This window comes from Urocampus carinirostris, chromosome 14, assembly GCF_059441175.1.
Source record: "Urocampus carinirostris isolate Australia breed hairy pipefish chromosome 14, RoL_Ucar_1.0, whole genome shotgun sequence".
Classification (NCBI taxonomy): Eukaryota; Metazoa; Chordata; class Actinopteri; order Syngnathiformes; family Syngnathidae; genus Urocampus; species Urocampus carinirostris.
Genome location: NC_142362.1, coordinates 28,145,109 through 28,166,213, shown reverse-complemented (window position 1 = coordinate 28,166,213; position 21,105 = coordinate 28,145,109). Strand labels below are relative to the sequence as shown.

General features: G+C 41.2%; 1 protein-coding gene across 4 annotated transcripts in view; it reads left to right on the top strand.

Annotated features, from left to right (window-relative positions):
- The window catches only part of myo16 (myosin XVI), a 208,090-nt gene that overhangs the window by 175,504 nt on the left and 11,481 nt on the right, over positions 1 to 21,105 (top strand). For all 4 annotated transcript variants that reach the window (XR_015852658.1, XM_088352519.1, XM_088352518.1 and 1 more), the window contains exons 31-34: positions 1,552 to 1,889; positions 4,233 to 5,459; positions 17,921 to 18,073; positions 19,591 to 19,673. Coding sequence is in view for 3 of the 4 variants with exons in the window: in XM_088352519.1 (XP_088208645.1) it covers positions 1,552 to 1,889; positions 4,233 to 5,459; positions 17,921 to 18,073; positions 19,591 to 19,673 (1,801 nt within the window). In the remaining variant the exon portion in view is untranslated. The remainder of the gene's footprint in view (positions 1 to 1,551; positions 1,890 to 4,232; positions 5,460 to 17,920; positions 18,074 to 19,590; positions 19,674 to 21,105) is intronic.

Below are 21,105 nucleotides of genomic sequence, written 5' to 3'. Positions count from 1 at the left end.
AATGACCTGAAAGTGTCCTTGTCCTTGTGACATCTGCTTCTTGCTGTCCAAATATACACACATGCGTTTTGAGGGAGTAGCTAAATCAGATGAAAGTATCTATTAAGTAATGCTAATGCACAAATTAAATGAAACCCACGTAATTTCTGCACAGATATTCAAATACTTTTCCCTGTCACTTGCGCACATGTCCTCTCACATGACCCACCCAACCCCCCGGGGACTTCCTTTGCATGCAATCACAGGACGGACGGAGATTAGCGTAGGGAATATCATACTGAATGTGACCAAATTACTGTAGGGAGATTATCTCTAAAGCTTAATCTCTTGTCTCATTATCCTTCAATTGGCCTCCTTAGCTGAGATTTGAGGCGTGACAAGTGGATGCGTGACTTTAATCCTTTATTGGGGGAAAAAAGCTAATTGCATTTTTTTGTATAAGAAGTCATTTTCCTAGTTTTGAGATATTTAAACTTTATTTTTCTAGTGAAAAAAGGAATATTTAGAATTTGGAAACTGTTGTTATCTTTAACATTTTTTTTATTTTTATTTTTATCCTGAGCTCAGTGTATCCAATCTGACATCACTTATCATATCATCATTTTGTTCTTTTGTGCATGAGTGTGCGTATATTCATGCTCTTCCTGATAAATATTCATTCCCGCTTAATAATGCTTGGTGACTCAAGTAGTAAGGAAAGCAGTAAAGGTGAAAGCCAGATGTAACAGTGTGATTCCAGATAGTATTTCTTCTCTAATTTTGGAAGAATGTTTTACAATTAGCAAAAGTATCGATTATGTGCTAGATAGAATAGTTTTGATTAAATATCTATTATGAATTAAGAATGTGTTGGTTTTTTTCAAGGTAAAAAAAGAAAACAAGTTACAAGTATAATGAAAAAGAGCACTATTTTTTTAGCAAAACGTCGAGATTTATTTGTGTGTGTGTTGTGGATACTCCTTTTAAACACAAACACACAGAACAATGCTACTCTGCTAAAAAAATAATTCTAACACTAAAAAAATGGTACTTGTCTTCCATCCATCCATTATCTGCACTGCTTATACTTAGTGGGGTCGTGGGGGTGCTGGAGCCCATCCCAGCTATCTACGGGCAGTCGGCAGGGGACATCCTGAACTGGTGGCCAGCCAGTCGCCTACTCACTCGCTCATTCACACTTAAGGACAATTTGGACCGGCCAATTAACCTGAGGTGCATGTTTTTTGGTATGTGGGAGGAAATCGGAGTTCCCGGAGGAAACAGGGGTAAAATGCAAACTCTACACGGGGAGGCTGCGGTAGCTGGACTTGAACGCTGAACCTTTGTGCGCTAACCACCCTGCCGCCGTGCCGCCCTTGCACACGTCTTTCGTCATCTTATTTTTATCATTAATATCTATTTTATTTTTCTTAACATAATAAAAAGAATCAACCCTAAAAAATATTTCTCCTGCCAAGGGTGTAAGATTTTGTTTTGTTTAGCATTCATCAAAAACTGCACTGTTGATTTAAATTACAGTACATTTGTTCCAACCCTATGTATGATTTCTAGGGTTCTAGAAAAAAGTTGTGGGAACCCCGGAACCCGAGTCATCCGTCACTTTCGATCCAGTTCGGTGCCCGTCCCCTTGGCTATGGAAAACTTGACCCCGTCCCTTAAACAAGCACATCAGTCTAACTCAGACAACGCCGGCTCATGTGTAGCTTCCTCGCCCCGAAAGCAACCACCCCCGAAACCAAAAAGGGACCCCAACACACGGCTGAGCGCTTCATACGAGGTGGTCAGCGCCGGCTTGGTGATGGCGATCAAAGGCAGTGCCACTCCAGAAAGTGAAGCCTCGCCTGCTGGGAGCCCCCTGAAATCCCAGCTGTCACCAACAGACCCTGCAGGTACATGTATCTTTATTTTCCGCACTATATGGTGATCCGGGTTATAAGTCACACACCCCAAAAGTAGTTGTTTGTGATATTTTATTTCATCCACAATAAACGGCGGTGTACTGCAAAACTTTCCTACCCTAGTGACGTCCTACCTTGGGCTGACCTGACAGCAGTAATTTTGCTTTCTTTATAACCAAGTAAAACCGGCAAAATTTAAACTATGAATTGTTGAAAACAGAACTTTTATTGATAATACAGGCGAGTGTTGGCATGCATACCTACACTACTTGATTACTGTAGTCAACAAACCACGCTAGAAAGCTTCCTGAGAAAAACACACCAGGCTTAAAAGCTACATCAAGAAGCATTATTTTGCAGCATTGAAAGAGTCAAATAAGACAAAATAAAAACAAAAACCGTGATTAATCACCGCTTTCCAAGGCACAATTCGCTATCAGCATTGGTTAGACCTATGTTTTTCAACCAGTCTGCCCAGGCACACTAGTGTGCCGTGAGACCTTGTCTAGTGTGCCGCTGGAATTTGCCCACATTTATCTTTCCCCAAAAATCAGGCCATTATTCAGTATTTTTGCTATGCTCAGACAAGGAACTGTAATAGTCATCCATGTCAGTAGGTGGCAGTAGATTTTTAGATACTTTTTATATACTAATTATCGGCTCATGAGGTAGTACAGTGAAATATTTGACATAACATAATTTTCAAACATTTTCGACAGACGGTCTGCCTCTGAACTTTTTTATAAATAAAACTGTACCTTGGTTGAAAAATGGTTGAAAAACAATGGGTTAGGCGGAATTTCAGAAAATTGCTGTAAGGACTATGGTAGCACAAAAAATAAACAAATGCCATATTTACGAGGAAAAACTTTACTAATCATAATAGCATGCAATGGGAATCAAAGCCTTGAGTGCATCAGATCCTACTCACTACACTATTAGGGTTGCACTAGGCACATGAAACGGCATTAGGTATATTATCATCACACATTTTTAGTCAGCTTCCAATTGGTTGATGTTATTACTGGGCCGGGCCACAAAACCATTTTTTGACATTAAACCGGCCCGTGGCACAGCCAACTCACAAAGCCTTTGCGGACTGCACAAGATTCTGAACTGAATGACGAGAAAAGCATTGTGGGAAGTAATTCTTCAGTCTTTAAATATATTAATAAACGCTTGGCCTTACTTTTCAAAAACTGCTTCACTTTGTTTGAAATTACTTCAAAAATGGGTTGATTTTTTTGGAGCCACCTGGAAAAAATGTTTCTAAAAAAATGGATTGTACATTTAAATACAATACAAGTTTGGACTGATACACTACTTGGGTTAATTTGACAGAAATTCCTGGCTTGTTTTGCCCAAAAAACCCAAAACCTAACTTTTTATTTAGCAAAAGAGATTAGTCATTTTGTTTCAAAACATCCCCAAAGAAATCTTTTCTGGTTATTTCAACTCAGAAAAGGCAGTGAAGAACAACCCCTCAATACTTTTCTATTTAACATTGTGTAAAATTGAGTGCCTCCTGGTGAAGAACAAAACACAATTATTTTTAAAAAGTATATTGATTTGGACAATAAGTAAAAATGCATTAGTTATCTTATAAGGGTGTATTTTTTACTCGTCAGTCAAGAAATTTAATTTTCTTAGATGACATGAGGCTCACGTAAAGGGAACTGACATGATTGTCCGCCACCTTGCTGCTAACGGTGCCTGACAACTTTAGTAGAAACTCAAAATAAGGAGAGCAAACAATAATTTTAGGAGGGAAACCTTATGAAACAAAATTCCAACCTCTTCTAAAGGCCCTCCCCTAAGCCATTTTTATGAAATCTAGGTTACCAAAAAGCAGATTCTCACTTAAGAGTGTGGAATGAAAGCAACATGAATTACCAAGCGTGACAAAGATAACAGTCAAAACAATGAACAACAGTTTGCAATAACAGTCAAAATAACGGACTGGCATCCTCTGAAATCTCCTTTTGCAGGTGTTTAATATTAAAAACAGGAGAAACGTATCAGACCAGGTGAAAGGCTGGGCATAAAAATAACAATAAAAAAGGAGAAAAAAGGTGTGTTTTGGTCACCTTGAGTTTCCATAGTTTATGTTATTGCTACTGCTTTGAAGCAATCATTTCTGGTTGCACTACAAAATACTACTTTACATGTGGGGTCAAGTAATGTACATTTTCCCTTTAAGACAGAAAAACAAAAACATGTTTTTTTATTGTTATTCTTTGGTTAACATCTTGAAAATGAAAAAAAAAAAATTCGGTGTATTGAAGATCTGATTACCCCTGACCATTATTTACAAATGCCTTGAACTTTTTTCAGGGTCCAAGCCTCGCCCCCACAGTGACGACTACACGACCATGAGGAAGGTACCCCCGCCCAAACCCAAACGCAGCCCAAACACCAAGCTGACGGGCTCTTTCGAGGAAATCAACGCGATGGCGCCCCTCCTCCACCAGCTGCGGCCGGCTGACATCAAAACCGCCTCGCTGTCCCGCTCCATGATCCAGAAAACGGCCTCGCTAGATGCGCCGCGTAGCTTGTCTCTTAGTCTCTATCAGGGCCATGATGAGGAGGACATCTACATCGAGATGCTGGGCTCCCATCCCCGTTCTCAAAGCCTTCACGAGCCGCCCGGCAGCCCGGAAGATTCCGATTCGGAAGCCGTTTACGAGGAGATGACTTTTTTCCCTCCTGATGACGCCGTGTTGCCGACACCGCCAGCGGCCACGATAACCAAACCATCCAAGCTGGAAGTTCTCACCCTAGGCCGATTGACATCCGGCATGCGTCGCCCTCAGAATGAAGAGAGTAAGCGGTTTACGTCAGGGGTGACAGCAGCATTGGACATCGCTCAGCCATTCTGTGGCGTTCCGAGGAAACGTGGAAAAGACGGCAGCGTTGAGATACCTGCCCCCTTTCCCAATCTGCTTCCTCATCGACCACCTTTGCTGGTGTTCCCTCCGTCTCCCGTCACCTGCTCCCCTGCTTCGGACGAGTCTCCTCTTACTCCCTTAGAGGTAAAGAAGCTTCCGGTGTTTGAAACCAATCTCAATTACAGTGCCGGTCCAGACAGCCCGCTTTCGCCCCAATACATACGCCAGAGAGCCGACTCTTCTCCGAGTCTCACCGTCCTCATGCAAGAGAAAAAGCCCACCCCTCCTCTGACCCCACCACTTCCTCTTTCAGCCAGTAGTGGCCCACCCCCTCCGTACAGACCACCTTCTCACTTTCCCTTTCCACCTGAAGCAGGCTTCCTGGCCCTGACACGGACTTCCTCTGTCACCGGGACGCAGTCGGAATCCTCCAAGTCGCAAAGTTCACAGAGACCGAGTGTGGAGCCATTGGGCAAGCCACCCCCTTATTCCCCAGGGAAAATATCCCGCCCGGAACCTCGCAGAGCTCACTCCTGCTCCTCTTCACCTCTGTTGTTCAACCCAGCCAACGGAAGACCCCTGACCAGTCCTTTGGATGAGCTCAACACTATGTTCAGCACAGGGCGCACCCTTCTAAAGAAGACCTCCACGGGACGCAAGATGCGAGATGGAGGTTTGTCACTTTTATATCATACAGTTAACTCAGGATCAGTGTTGGGCACATTACCGAAAAACAGTAATTCGTCACAGTTACTAGTTACTTTTTTGAAATGTCACTCAGTGTCACATGGGTCATCATTTGCTACTGGTGGACAGTCAAAAGTTGTAAATTCGGATTTGATACGAGCATCTATGGTAAGGTGAATATCTCCATGAGGAGAAATTCATTGTTCTTTCAATATTGCTGTCAAAAAAAAGGTTGTATGTTAGTGTTGTCACAATTGCCCATTGCCCTCACTTGGGCCCGCCCGTTTGGTGCCAGCTGCTGCTCATTGCCCGATTGGCTTCCCTCCTATTTAAACTCAGTGCTCTCATTCACTCCTTGTCAGTCCGTCAACGAACCTCTTCACTTGCAATATTTTGTATTTTGACTCTGTCAAGTATCCTGCTTATGTATCCAGTATCCATTATCGATCCCGCCTGTCTCGTCCTGTCTGGTATCTTGCTCCAGTCTCCAGTATCAAGTATTGATCCCGTCTGTCTCGTCTTACCCGGTATCTTGCTCCAGTCTCCAGTATCCGGTATCGATCCCGCCTGTCCCGTCCAGTCCGGTATCTTGCTCCAGTATCCAGTATCGATCCCGTCTGTATCATGCTGTCCGGTATCTTGCTCCAGTATCCGGTATCGATCCCGTCTGTCTTGTCCTGTCCGGTATCTTGCTCTAGTCTCCAGTATCCGGTATCGATCCCGCCAGTCCAGTCCGGTATTTTGCTCCAGTATCTGGTATCAATTCTGTGTGTCCTGGCCTGTCCAGTTTCTTGCTCGTCTATCCAGTATCCGGTATTGATCCCGTCTGTCCCGTCCTGTACGATAGCTTGCTCCAATATCCAGTATCTATCCCGTCTGTCCCGTCCTCTCCGGTATCTTGCTCGCCTATCTAGTATCCGTGATTGATCCCGTCTCTCTTGTCCTTTCCGTTATCCTGCTTGTGTAGCCAGTATCCGGTATCGATCCCGTCTGTCACGTCCTATCCGGTATCTTGCTGTTGTATCCAGAATCTGGTATCGATCCCGTCCTGTCAGGTATCTTGCTCTTGTATCCAGTATCAATCCAATTTGTCCCGCCCTGTCCGCTATCTGCTCGTGTATCCTGTGTCTGGTATCGATTTATCCTGTACCGTGTCGATCTCTTCTGCCCAGCGATAGCCAAATCGCTGGCGTTTGTGTTCCAGTGCATGACAGTCCCGTTCCCGTAAAATAAAGCTTGTGTGAAAAAGTTTTGCGTCTGGGTCCACCGTCTGTTCAGGTTCTGACAAGTGTTCCAGTGGTATTCAGCAATTAGAGGACACTAGCATATGAGCTGAATTCAAGTATTGGAATGACACAGTAACGCACCCTGTACTAATGACAGTAGAGTTACTAGATTTTATTAATAACACTTACAGTACTCAATTCTGAGAAAAGTAATTGTTTTGCGTTAGTCCCAACACCAATTATGACAATAATAATAATAATAATATACTTAATACCAACTTGTAAGTTGTGGGACTGCGGAGGCTTTGTTTTGTTTGTGAGCCATAAAACAAGACCATAAAGCTCCTGTTGTCATTTTTCATTTGTGCCTTCTCTTCACGCTGAAAACCCATGAGCCGAATGGGCATTAGTGAGGGGGTGAAGGCAAGTTAACCTCTGCTTTATTGTACCATGTCCCATTCTGCGTGTGTCCATTTTGTGTTGTATTCACTGTAATAGGTTATCCATTCAAGTATGGACTTGATTTATGTTGTGCTGGCTGATTACCGTCTGCACTGCCGTGTCGAGTCAATAGATAAGTAATAGTCCTGTGTTTTTCATTGCAGGTGTTTCATTTCCTGAAAATCCGCTGTTTTTTTATTGAGAGATGTTCTTACTAACTGCCCTCTTTGGCACTTCTAAGCTAGTCCATTGGTTGCACAACAAAGCTAAGGCTTCAATCGGGGACTGCAGGCACATTGTGGTGACTAGGGTTGGGCAGATCCAAATATCAATAGTATTGATACTAACCATCAATTGGATCGGATCAATACTATTATCCTGGGGTTGATACTTCAGTCCTCCAACAATTTCCCCAAAGTGGTGCTTCTATATGTAGACAATGCAGCCCTCTTCACTATAAGTTTATGCCTTGGTGTGCGACTGGCAGGCACATTATTAGCAACTCTTCCTACCAGGCTGAAGAGCGGGCCAAATCTATGTGCCAGCCTCTAACAGAAGGTAAAAATGACAGGCAAACAGGAAGCGGAGCACAGTATGGACTTTTTTCAACTACAATAGAAGGACATTGCCACGACTAATATGGGTGGTAAAGTAGTCTGCTACTGTAGCAACGCCACCCATCTACATAATCACCCCCAAAAAAAAACTCACCCTGCAGATATCAACTGGCTGCAACCAAAAATGTATTTTGTATTTTCGTTACATAGCTGCTGTTTTAGTTTGACCCTTGGCTTTTGTTCTGAAACAGTTGCAAAAAAATATTCCTCCTAATTTCATATACTGTCAAAGTTTGCCATGTAGTCATTTGAAGATAAATTAAAAAATATTTAGTGCCTAAAATGTAGGTGCTCTGTGCATCGTAATTCTAAATTAAAGGAGAAGGGTTCAATTATTCAATGATCATGTCCAAACAAAAAGTAAAGGTATAAAATCGGTATCGACTACCATGTCTATACTGAGATCGTTTTAATACCCACGTTCCCAGTATCGCCCCTAGTGGTCACTAATGAGACAAGAGGCACTCCGTAGGAAAAGTAGTAATTAAGGGCATGGAAACCCCGGGATGCTAATGCAAAAGCTGACCTTTATTTGAAACTAGGCCAAAGATATTTCCCCATATATAATCATTGTCATGGTGTGTCCTTTGCGGATCGGCCACGCCTCTGAAACCTAATCATGAGGAAAAGCCATCAGTGACCTTATTGTCTATTTTGCTAGCTGTGGCACTTTTTGTCCTGTCGGTATACAATACAATTTAAATGATTTGTGGCGGCTTCCATACGAAACTGAGCTTATAATGCCATGTACTAATCATCACGCTTTTAGTCCTACAGATGTTTATTTTTTGTTTTTGGATATTTACCTTCACTTAAGTTGTAAAGATCAAAGCGGCGCTGCCACGAGCGGCTGCCTTTTCCAGCAGCTGCCCTATTGTTATTGTCTGCTCCTATCTTCGGTGTTTTTTCTTCCCGTTTTGACAACTACACTATGGATTACTTCTATCCTATGGACATGGGTTTTAACGCACAAGAAATGCGTGTATTCAAGGAATTTCAACTCCTTGCCCTGAAAAATTCTCGTGCCGGCGTGATGAAGGGGCCTATCGTGGAAGAAAAGCCGGAGCTAGCAAAGCGGCTAGCGGCGTTATAAGTCTTTGGTACCATCCGTAATCATGGTAAATGCGAACTCACGACCAAATAAGATCATCGAGTGCTGGTGGAAAACATCGAAGCGCACAGGGAGCGCAGTTGCTGTGTTTTGCGGAAACGTGGCTCACGTTTAGCATTCCGGACGCTAACGTGTAGCCACCCGGAGCTACCCGGAGCAATCCGGCTTCAACGCCGCTAAACAGAAACACGAAAGCCGGGGGGAATCGGAGAGGAGGCGGACTTGCTAACACGAGGTGGTGTATCCCTGGATTTTCACAAAGAACAGTTTTCCATCTGCCGCAGGGATGTCGAATTTTTGGACTGGCGTGACGTCATCCACTTCGTTACAAGCACCCCTAGGGCATCATGTTCATCTGTTAATAAACAACGGGGTAGACTGCTGGAAGTGTGAATTTCCCTACGGGGATGAATAAAGTATCTATCTATCTATCTATCTATCTATCTATCTATCTATCTATCTATCTATCTATCTATCTATCTATCTATCTATCTATCTATCTATCTATCTATCTATCTATCTATCTATCTATCTATCTATCTATCTATCTATCTATCTAAAGACAATTAATATCTGCTTATATTTCAAAAGAAGACAGGGTCACTGTTGAAAGCTAATTAGCTGGGCAAACAAGTCAATAAAATGTCTATAAACTGAGGATGATAGGACTGTTATTACTGCGGCCCTTGGGCCGTTTACTCGATGCTGTTTTCAAATAAATGGGGGCAGTAGAATCGCTCAGGAGGTAGAGCGCTCGTCTTGGGGCTAGGTTCGATTCCTGGTTTACCGAGGTAAATGTCGAAGTGGGCAAGACACTGAACCATTAATGACCCCGATAAGCAGTTAGGCACTTTGCATGGCTGTTGACGCTATCGATGTGTAAGTGTGTGTGTGTGTGTGAGTGGGTTTAGCACATAGTAAAGCGCTTTGGGAGGTCTTAAATGACTTGAAAAGCGCTACATAAATGCAGACCATTTATTCTGTACCATCAAAATAGGCAAAAACACAGTGCCCAACAAAGAGTGTTGGCCCACCAAGTACCTTTTGTCATTTGCCACCATTTAGGCTACACATTTTATGCTACAAACTTAGAGGAGAGGTTTCTTGTTTGAGGTGTCCTTAAAAGTTGAAAGTTCAATATTTTTCTCGATCTAGTATGTGTCAATAATGCACAACTGAGTTCAAAGAACCTTTACAAAATTTTCCACCGCTGCTTTCATCTTACTTTTAGGCACTATTTAGGGTTAAAAGCCCTCATTTGCGCTACTTTTTCATATGCCAGACTTTGTAGTCGCTAACTGACTGTGATTTTTAATGGTCTCATTGTTAAGAACCAGAACAGGACGTGAACCCAAATGCGTGAAGTTTCTCACACAAGCTTTTATTTTACGGGAAATGGGGCAGTCATGCACGTTAACCCAAACGCCAGTGATTCGGCGATCATTGGGCGGAAGACGTAAGGGAGCAGTTTGGCGTGGAATGACAGGAAGCCAGAGATTGACGAGATCGATACCAATTGCTCGAGCAGATATCGGACAGAGGGAGGGATACCGGACACGACGGTACGGACAGGATTGATATCAAAACTGGATATCGAAATTAAACAGGACAAACTAGACGGGAACGAAACTGGATATCGATATTAAACAGGACAAAATAGACAGGAACTATAGTGGACAGGAAACACAGGCAGGGAACCGGAGGAGTCAAAACCCATGTCTTGCGGGGCAGAAGTTTGTTGACGGACGGACAAAGGTTGAGTGAGAGCACTGAGCTTAAATAGAAGGGAAGCGAATCTGTCAAAGAGCCGCAGCTGGCGCCACACGGGCGGTGACAATTGGGCACCATGGCAAAAATGACACTCATGATCCAAAAACACGTGTACTCGGCCCCTTAAATGAGAGCTTATAACGGCGCAGTGAAAACATTAAGTGTTCGGTGGCACGTCGCGAAATTTCACACTTTATTTCTGTACATAACTTAACTGAACTTGAAATCAGCCAATTGTCAAATTGGATTCCTCCATAGTCCACAGCATTGCAGCCACAAAGAAACCCTCCTCACATGCATGTTTTCATGCGAGCTGCTGTTTCCTGTAGGAGTATTAGTTGTGGCGAAGTTAATAATACATGAGCTTTGCAACGATGAGGATGCCTATCAAATATTCAACAGCTCGCAAGTGTTCTACAGAAGCCGGTACCACGGGCCAAAAGCGGCGCTCTGGGAGACCCTTTACTGTTATCTAAGAATTTTTAGAAACTGCGCTGCCATCACAGGCCTCTTGTATCCGCTCCTCTGAGGCTGGCCGCCGTCACGTCGCCGAAACGGTTGAGGGTGCAAGCGCCTGAAGGCCTTATAAGAGGCGGAACAACAGTTTTTCCTGACGTGACGTTGCCAGCTTTATTTTTTCACGGGTGAGCACGCGCTCCTACGCAGGCGAATCGCTTGCGTGGTGGAAACTGGGTTGGTGACAGGGGGAGTTTGCACTCCTGGGAGACGGGCGGGTGACGGGATCGCAACCTCGCTGTTATTTTGAGTAGGCAGAGCAAAGCGGCCCACTTAGATCTGAGGGCAGCAGCATACCGACAGGCTTAACAGGATGCTCCACTTCCGCTCCCTCTCGGCCGTTGAGCCGCTCGGTTTGATACCCGATGCCGGAGGCCAGGCCAGAGGTTATGCTGGCTATCCCAGACATCCCTGCAAGGAGCAGCTGCCTCCTTCATCCTCAGGGAATGAGCAAACTGGGGCGATACTGGAATTTTTTTTTGCAGTCTGATCCAAGTAAACGTGGGGTAGTATCGATCGATACCAATTATATTCTGCTTTTGGAAGTCATGACCATTGAATAATTGAACCCATCTCCCCTTACGTTAGTTTATAATTTCCATAAACACAGCACAAATATCTTAGAAACTAAAATGTTTCGTTTTTCCATTAAATAATGACTTTTGTAAACTTTCACAGTATACAAATTTAATAAGTATATTTCTGTTTCAACAAAAGCCAAGAGAGGAAACAAAAATACCAAAACAGTATAACAATGTCAACTAAAGTGCTGAAATAACTACCTAATAATTACTACGGTATAAAGATGAATAAAAATATTTCAATTAAGAGTCCAACCAAAAATGGAGCAATGGAAGTAAAATACAAATACAGTATAATGTCAACAACAATACTATAGTATCTTCCATTGTAATTGTATTCATTAGTTGAAACTCAAAATAAGGAAAGAAAACATAAATGCATTTTGAATTTGTAAGGAGGACCAAAAGATGGGTCTTGAGATGAGAGGATTCCATCCCATCTCAAACCCCTCCCTTGACCCCTTTCTTTCAAGCTTACAAAAAGCACACAAGCCCTAAGGGGTGTACAAATTAAATACCAGCGACGTGATTGGCCAATAGCGACCATACCGTAATGTTTGAAATAACAAACAATAGTGCGCAATATTAGTCAACGTAAAGAACTGGCATCCTGTGAAATCTCCTTTGCAATTGTCCAATATTAAAAGCAGATTGAACTTGTCATAAAAGCAGTAAATAAAATAAATGATCAATTGTTTTTCAATGGCTCAGTTGTCATGAAGATAACGGATTGACCATTTTTTTGTTCAGGAACAACAACATGTTTACATTTTTGGTTGCAGCTCGTTGATTGCTTTTCTTGTGTGTTTTTGTCAATTTATGGTGTTGCGATAATAGCAGACTACTTTTCTGGTGTCGAAAAAAAGTCTACACCATGCTGTGTTTCGTATTTGCCTTTGTCATTTTTAGCTCCTTGGGGGGTACTGTTAGGGACTGGCATACCTCCCACCACCAGAGGGCCCAAATTGGCGTTTTGAACTGGACACGGGTGTGTCAAATTATCACACACCTTTGTCCAATCATCCTGAACCCTTTAAAAGGGCATTTTTGTCTAGCAATCTCCTGAGCCATTGTCATTGTTTTTTGTGCCCACTTGTTTGTTTGATACTTTAGTCCTGATTTTGTTAATAAATACCGTATTTGTTCTGAACACCTCCCCCACATAGGGTTATCCACCCGGCAAAACTTAATAGGTAGGCCTCAACGATTTGGACCTTTCTTCTGCCTCGCAGAAGGCAGCAGCGGGCCAGGTAGGGACAGGTGCTAAAATTTTGCCTGTCATTCTGTAGTTAAGAGTAGCAAAGCGTGCTTGGTGAGAGAGAGAGAGAGAGAGAGAGAGAGAGAGAGAGAGAGAGAGAGAGAGAGAGAGAGAGAAAGAGAGGGCTTGGGCTGTCTGTGTAGAACAGACGCTCTTTGAAGAAATTGGTGGAGGAGCAAAGTATCAAAACCAGGACAATAATTCTGATCCGATCCGAGTATTATCTTAATATCATTATATTGATATTTGGATCGCTCTGCCCACCCCTAGAGCAAACTGCAGAAATCCCGGTGGGGAGGGAGCAGGTGGTCTTGGCAGTCTCCGGGAAATCACTGTCATAAGACTTCCCCTCCTGTCTCCGCCCCAACCTGTCAGCTGCAACGCTTGCCAGGAATCGAACGAGGTCCTTCGTCATTGTCTCCTCTGTGCCATTCTGATATGATTCATCTCTTCTTGCGCTTACCTCTGTCAACTTACGACATGTGGCGGACTGGCAACAGGTCTATATTTGGGTCCACAGGGGGGATGAATAGATGAATAAATGAATGAGCCTGAGATGAAGAGGGAGAAAGTCGTTCCCAGAATGGAGTGGCTGTTGAAGATATGACACCGGCGCTAGTATGCACGGATGAATTGAAGAAAAGTACTCATTCAGTGTAAAAGCATGTGATCCTTGAGCAGTGGTTCTCAAATGGTCTGACTCAGGACCAGTGTTACTGAAAAAAGTATCTTGTTACTTGTTGCTTGGTTATGCAACTGCGTTATGTTATTTTTTCACCGGCTCCCCTCCATTTGACAGTTAGTTCCCTTCGAGACACAGTTTTTTATCTTGTGATTGGTCAATATGCATTTTTTTGGGGGGTGATTGTGTGTTGTTAACTTTAAATGTATTGAGCAAAAAGGTGAAAATTGATTTTATCTTTTTTTTTGTAGATTTTTCAATGTTGAAATTATATTTCCTGTGTATTTCAGTGTTGACGTGTTAATATGAATGCGTAAAGTTTACTGTTTTTTCTTATTCAATCTCTTGTTTCCTTTTTTTCCTTTTGTATTTCTTTTTTTCTTCCATTCTTAAGTCATTCGGTACATAATATTACATAATGATTGTTAAATGTAGGTATTAAAACAAAAAACAAAACCTGAAGAGCCGTTTGCAACCCGAAAGAACCAGTTCTCTAAAAACAGTCAAAATTCCCATATCTTCAAGGAAACTCCGGTTGAAGACATCACTATAGTGTTTCGTATGTGCTCAGAAAATTTCAAATTAGTTGGCATACAACTTATTTTTAAAGTAAAGGAAATAATTATTTTACCTGAGTACAGGGTAATTCAGTTACTAACTCAATAACTTTTTGGAAGCAGCGGTGAATAACTATAACTAATTATTTTTTTAAAGTAACGTGCCCAACACTGCTCATCAGTTGGTATTAAGCATTTTGGAATTTTTTTCAGTGTGATAAATAACCATTATATGGCAGGAGCGGGTTTGTTCGGATATTTCTCCACACATCGAGGAAACCTCAACCTTCTAGTCTTGCTTCTTTTATCCAGCGATTAAAGTGTGTAGGCGGCCCATGGTGAGCAGGCGTATTGAAGCTGTGTGGTCAGAGTAGCCAAGATATGGACACGTACAGACCGTAAACGCTTCAACTTTTTCACTTTCTAAAAAGATGACAGAGTCGCCTCTTCAATTTCTGGGGAGAGAGGGATGACGTTTTGTGCAGGGAATGCAATCGTGGTCACACTGTAATCGAGTGATCACGTCACCTAAAACGCCGGGTGCTGAAAAGTTTTTGCAAAATCAATGCATCGTTCATGGATAGGTTCAATGTTCTTGCAAGAAAATCTTATTTTGTAAGCAAAGTGCCCTTGGGTTCTTAGAGCGCATAGTTTAGTTATTGGAGGTATCAAAAATTCAACAACAAAAAAAGTACCAAAGTGAAAGCCATTTATCTCAGAATTTTTCTTGGGAGCAAATATTTTCAAGAAACTTGGCAATGTTACTATTGTTTACCAAACAATGGTAAATGCTAGAAATGAGGGTTGAGCTTTCTTTTGGTATGACCTATGCCGATAAAGCTACATAACAAACTTTTCTGTAAGCCTTCAAATGTGAATCAAAACTGCAAAACATTTTTCATGTTTCAAATAAATGTTTTATTTATTTATTTTTCAGAAAACTAGCAAGCGGAAAAAAGGGAACTAAATCCTTAATCCCAATTTTTTCGTATGGATAATTTTCCACAAGGAAAAAATCACCGTAACCTGCCTTAGAAGCTAGGAAAGTTTAACTAAGAAACCCCCTGGCCTTCTCTCAACCCAACACTAATATAACTTTTGCACAGGTGTGACCAGTCGCTATTTCCGTGACCGGTGTTTAGCCCGGGGTTCGACCATACCATCCGGATGACGTAAACCATTGTTGTCGAGCAGAACCGACACATCACGACTTTGGGATACTCGAAAAGAAATGGCACATAAACACTCTTGCTAATCTTAACTCCTTCCCTGTTGTTGCTCCTTCGCTAGCCTTGACTATTTTTGTTGAGTCCTGCTCAGTGTTGGACGAGTACAGAAAAATAATGATTAGTTAAAGTTACGAGTGACTTTATTCACAATGTTACTCAGTTACTACTAAAACTACTGACACCATAAAAAAACGCGTTACTCCAAAAGTAACGATTAAGTTACAAATTACGGCACATACTCACATAGAAACCAACCACCTAAAATGGTTAAAAATAGCCACATAATAAAATAAATAGAATAAAAGGTGTACACCAATCAGTGGAAGCAGTGAAGCTTTCACATGTCTTGGTTTGTGCAATTTTTCAAACAAACACTTAGCTGAGACACTCCATATCAATTTTGTCTCTGTGTTATTCACCACTTTAAGATATCCTTCTCCATTTCCGGGTACTGTCCAATACGTTTTCTTTTTTTTCCCCGGGGACGGTGTATTGCAGAAAATGTTTTTACATACAAAAACAGAAAAAAAATCAGCTCACTTTTAATTGTGTGCTTACGTTTGTCACACTAATTTGAGGTTGGTTAGTTGTTCCTTCTCTGTACGCTGCCTGCCATTCGCTACTGGTGAAACACAACCCAATATGCACATATCAGCTAAATTAGGTACTTTATTTTAGTTGTAAATTTGTCTTCGATGCAACTATATACTGTACATTAGGAGAATGTATGCATTAAATTAAATGTTCTTGTACTATGAGCTTGAGATGATGCCATTATAACTTTCCTCAGATGTACTGTAAGATGAAGGGGTATGGAATATAAGCATTTGCTCCTGACGACCCCTTTTCGAACATATTATGTAATGTTATTTTGTTGTTGAGTTATTGTTTTTGTTCTGTTTTTATTTTAATGTTCGAATAAAGTTTTCATTCATACTCTGTAGGTAAGTGTAAAAGCAAACACCCTTTGTGGATTATTTCAATGAATTGTCTGCATTTAATGCGTAATGCAGTAACGCTCCATGTAGTAACAACATTTGAGTTGCCACATTTTATCAAAGCCAAATGTTTTTCTCAAATTGTGCCAACCAATTTTTGCCATTTTGACAAATTTTTAAAGGCCTGCAGGAAATGTGGTTCTGTATCTTTAAGGGCTTGGGAAATATCAAAATGAAGCTTACCATCATCTTTCATTATTTAAAAAACATATCTCTAGCTTTTACCGTTGTTTAGTGAACAACATTGCTTTCTTGAAAATACTTTTTTCAAAGAAAACAGAGAAAAATGTCTTTTTCTCAAAGGATGCATTCAAAGAACTTTCACTTCGGTATTTTTTTTTCAAATAAATAAATAAATATAAGGGCACTTTGCTTTAAAAATAACAGTTTATCGCAAGAACACTGGGCAGCACAGCGGCGCTGTTGGTAGCGCGTGTGCGGCACAGTTCTGAGGTCATGGGTTCAAATCCAGCTATCAACCTGTGCGGAGTTTGCATGTTCTCCCCGTGCTTGCGTGGGTTTCCTCCCACATTCCCAAAAAAACGTGCATGTCAGGTAAATTGGCCGGTCCAAAGTGTCCCTAGGTGTGAATGAGCGACCGAATTGTCTGTCCCTGTTTTCCCTGCGACTGTCTGGCAACCAGTTCAGGGTGTCCCCTGCCCACTGCCCGAAGATGGCTGGGATGGGCTCCAGCACCCCCGCGACCCTACTGAGGATAAGCGGTGCAGATAATGGATAGATGGATGCAAGAACACTGAACTGTTGCATGAACTATGTATAAAGAACTTTTCTGAGCCCAATGTTTCCTGTGATCACATGATTTCGGTCAACATGGCGATCGTATTCCCCTAGGCGACCGCCTTTCTGCAGACATGCATGTAACGTCATCCTTTCTGACCGGACGATGACTATGGGACTGTTATCTTTTATTGAAAGGAATCAACTCTGTTGAAGAGTTATTTGTCAGTATATGTCCATGTCTTTTTACCCTCACCACATTGCTTCACTACGCCTACTTCCCAATTGGGGCCACCAACCTAGACTCATTCGCCAGGTACAGAAGGTGGGCAAAGTGTCTTCCTCGATTTGTGCACAAAGATCTGATCAAAGTCCCACCTGCCATCTTATGGTGATCTATCATACGGAAAACTCTACCAGAAGCTCAGTACTTATCCTTGAGCAATGCCAAACCCTTTATGATAGTGTTTTTTTTTTCAATTATTCTTATATTTTGCCACTAAGGGACAATGCTTTTACAAACGTATTTATGTTATGGCATCGAATTGAGTTAATAACGCGTCACAGTCCACCTTACAGAGAAAAAGAATTGCATTCCAGGAACATGATTTAAGTAATGCATTAGTCTCAACACTGGTCCTGGTGCATTACAAACCGCGACACTTAGCGGAAATGATCATTCTGCTTTGCAAATCTGGATATTTACCCATGTGTTCTTTCCAGGTTACAACTCCAACATCAATTTACAAGGTCGGGCAGAGTTTGGCTCTGCCCCTTCCTCGCCATCTCTAACATTGCAGGACAAGAACGCCAATAATCATTCTGTGCACTCGTCAAGCCACGGTCCTGTTGAAAATGGCAACCAGATCCCGAATGGTAGGCGGATGTTTTGGTGGCTTCTTGTGATCACTGTCAAATAGATTGTGTGAATAATACTGATTACCACAGTCGTATATTCCTATTTTCTGCACAATGAAATACATCGTATTATAAGGCATACCCCCCAAAATGTGTTTGGTCCTGTATTTTTTGGATATGAGGCACACAAGGACGAAGGCGCATGGAATAAAAACTATAATAAGAGCTACCTTATGTATTCCTGTATAAGTTGTGAATTTTAGACAATTGTGGTATATAGTTGAGCAATGATTGATCCGTCCAAAATATCGCTGACCGCAATCGCAAAACATTTTATGCAACTGGAGCAAACCCACGGTGTAAAAAGCGAAACCTAACCACTAAACCACTAGTGATACAAAAGATATTTGTGTAGGCATTTTACCTCATCAACGCAAATAAGCACCAAGAGCAACAATTCTTAGATGTGTTTAATGATGGATCAGTTTAATGATGGATCAGTCTTTTAGTTTATTTATATATTTCAGGACAAATTGTCTGTTTTCTCTATTCTCCAACATTTATTTCTGGCACTATGAGAAAAAATATTGTGATAATGAGATAAAATTGAATGCCTTTCAAATGTTCTTTGTATCACTGGTGGTCTAGTGGTTAAGTGTCATACTCTTACTGCCATATGATTCATGTTCGTTCCCATCAGCAATGTTTTTCGATTGATTCATCTTTGCACAAATACAGTAATGTGCCGTAAAACCTATTGTGGTAACGCACACGTATAAATGCTGTATTTGTATTTTTCCCATACTTCAAGAAAATTCTGGTGGCTCACCAGGGTTTAACTGGTCCCATTAGTGTCTCAAAAACCTGAACCATTAAAATGTAATGATATTTGAATTAATCATATACCTTTGAAAGTTCTAATTATATAAATTCACATCATGGTTTGTATTTATGCTACGTATCTGGCAGTAAGTCAGTAACATTTAAAACATAGGTAAAAAAAATTCCGGGGCACCATGACCCTGGACCCCTCGAGACTGTCCCACCAGGGTCTCACAGAATTCTTCGGAAAACACTGTTGTATGCATTTGAATCGTATTCACTGTGTTTTGCAGTATATGAGGCACACTGGGTGATAAATCCGGTATATTAGTAGTAATTAGAAAGGGCATAGTATATGAACGGTTAGCTCATCTGCCTCACAGTTCAGAGGATTGGGGTTCAATTCCAGCTACTAGCCTCCCTCTGTGGAGTATAAATGTCTCCCCACATTTTTGAGTGGCTTTTCTCCGGGCAAAGAACCCAAAAACATGCTTGGAAGGTTATTCACTTGTCAAAATTGTCCCTATGACTGAACATGTGAGTGAAAGATTTCCTCTGCGTGCCCCGCCATTGGCTGGCCAGCAATCCATGGTGTCCCCTGCCATAGCACCCCCAGGACATAAGTGAAGATATGCAGCTGAAATTGAATAATAATACTATTGATGATGTCTACTTCTAACTTCTAAAATTGCCTCATTTATGTCTGTGTTCAGTTTCACTCGAGGACGACGGTCACGTCAAGTCAAACATGTCCACGTCCTCTCTGCAGAGGCACTTGGATAGCCACCATACGCAGGTAACCAACAAACACACTCGCTCACTTAAACTTGCAGCATGTATTATTAGGTAAAGGGCAGTCATCCTTATTCCGCTAGATTTGCACTTGTGACTTTACGACTGTTGATAGTTTATGTTGTAAACAATTATTTTATTTCATATGGAGGGACAATCCCGCAGTGGGTAGTTAAAGATTTATAATTAAATAAATACCCACTAATCTATTCTATATAAATAAATGAGCACATCAATAAATCACAAAATTCTAAATACAGTGCTACCTCTACTTACAAATTTAATGTGTTCTGGGAATAGCTTTGTAACCTGAAAACCTTGTAAGTAGAGACGCATTTTGTATTATTAATGCACTATTCTGTTCCAAGCCCTGGAAAAGTACAGTGTGATATTGTTTTAATAAGTCATATAAGAGCATCAGAACATTAAACGAATACATGTTAAACATAGATTACCGAACAATAAACATAGAACGAGAGGTACATAATGTAAAAATAAATAAATAAAGGAAATTATAAAAAATATATATATATACTTTTTTGCCTCGTGTGTATTGAAAAACCGATCCAATGACTTCTGCAAGGCAGAAGTAGTAATAGCCCAGCTTGTCAACACCTTCTCTGGTTGATTCCCTTTACAAATTCCGAGACTTCATGGAATTTTGCTAAAATGTCTTTACTTTGGGCTGATTGAATGATTGCTGTGTCCTGCCAAAAACCCTCCTCCTCCGTGTCTGTGAACTCTGAACTGTGATAGTGACACAAAGAGCATGCTGGGAGCACGCATGCGCACTGGTTGCCAAGCCGATTTAAAGCAACAGCCAATTAATTTACATTCCGGAAACTCTGGGTGTGGTGAATAGGAGCGTGTAGAGTGCTATATTTTTGACTTCGTAACTAGAGGCAATCTTCGTAACCAGGGCCAATATTATCTCGTTCAGATACTTCGCAACCTGATGCTTTCGTATGTAGAGACATTCATAAGAAGAGGTACCACTATATATGAAATTACCTTTTATATATTTCTGCATTTTTTTAATATATTTTGTCATTTATTTGATACTGTGTTTTTTTTATTCTCTTTTTTACTCTCTATTTATTGTCATGTGTTTTGTCACTGCACCGATCGACTGCAATGCCTGTCTTTATCACTGGTCACCCGAAAGCTAAAGCTCAGACAACTGGGCTGCTTCTTCATTTGAATAATACTTTGTTGTAACAAAATACATGACCAAATACATGACAATATCACAACAAAATACACTCCAAAAACATGAAAAAATATATGACAAAATACATAAATCGATAAATAAATGAGCTGTACATCATACATTTAGGTATGGTGCGATTTATATATGTGTTTTTTGTTTATATTATATTCACATTTATATTGTGGCATATACAGTATTTGCAGGTATTTTTTTATTCATATATTTC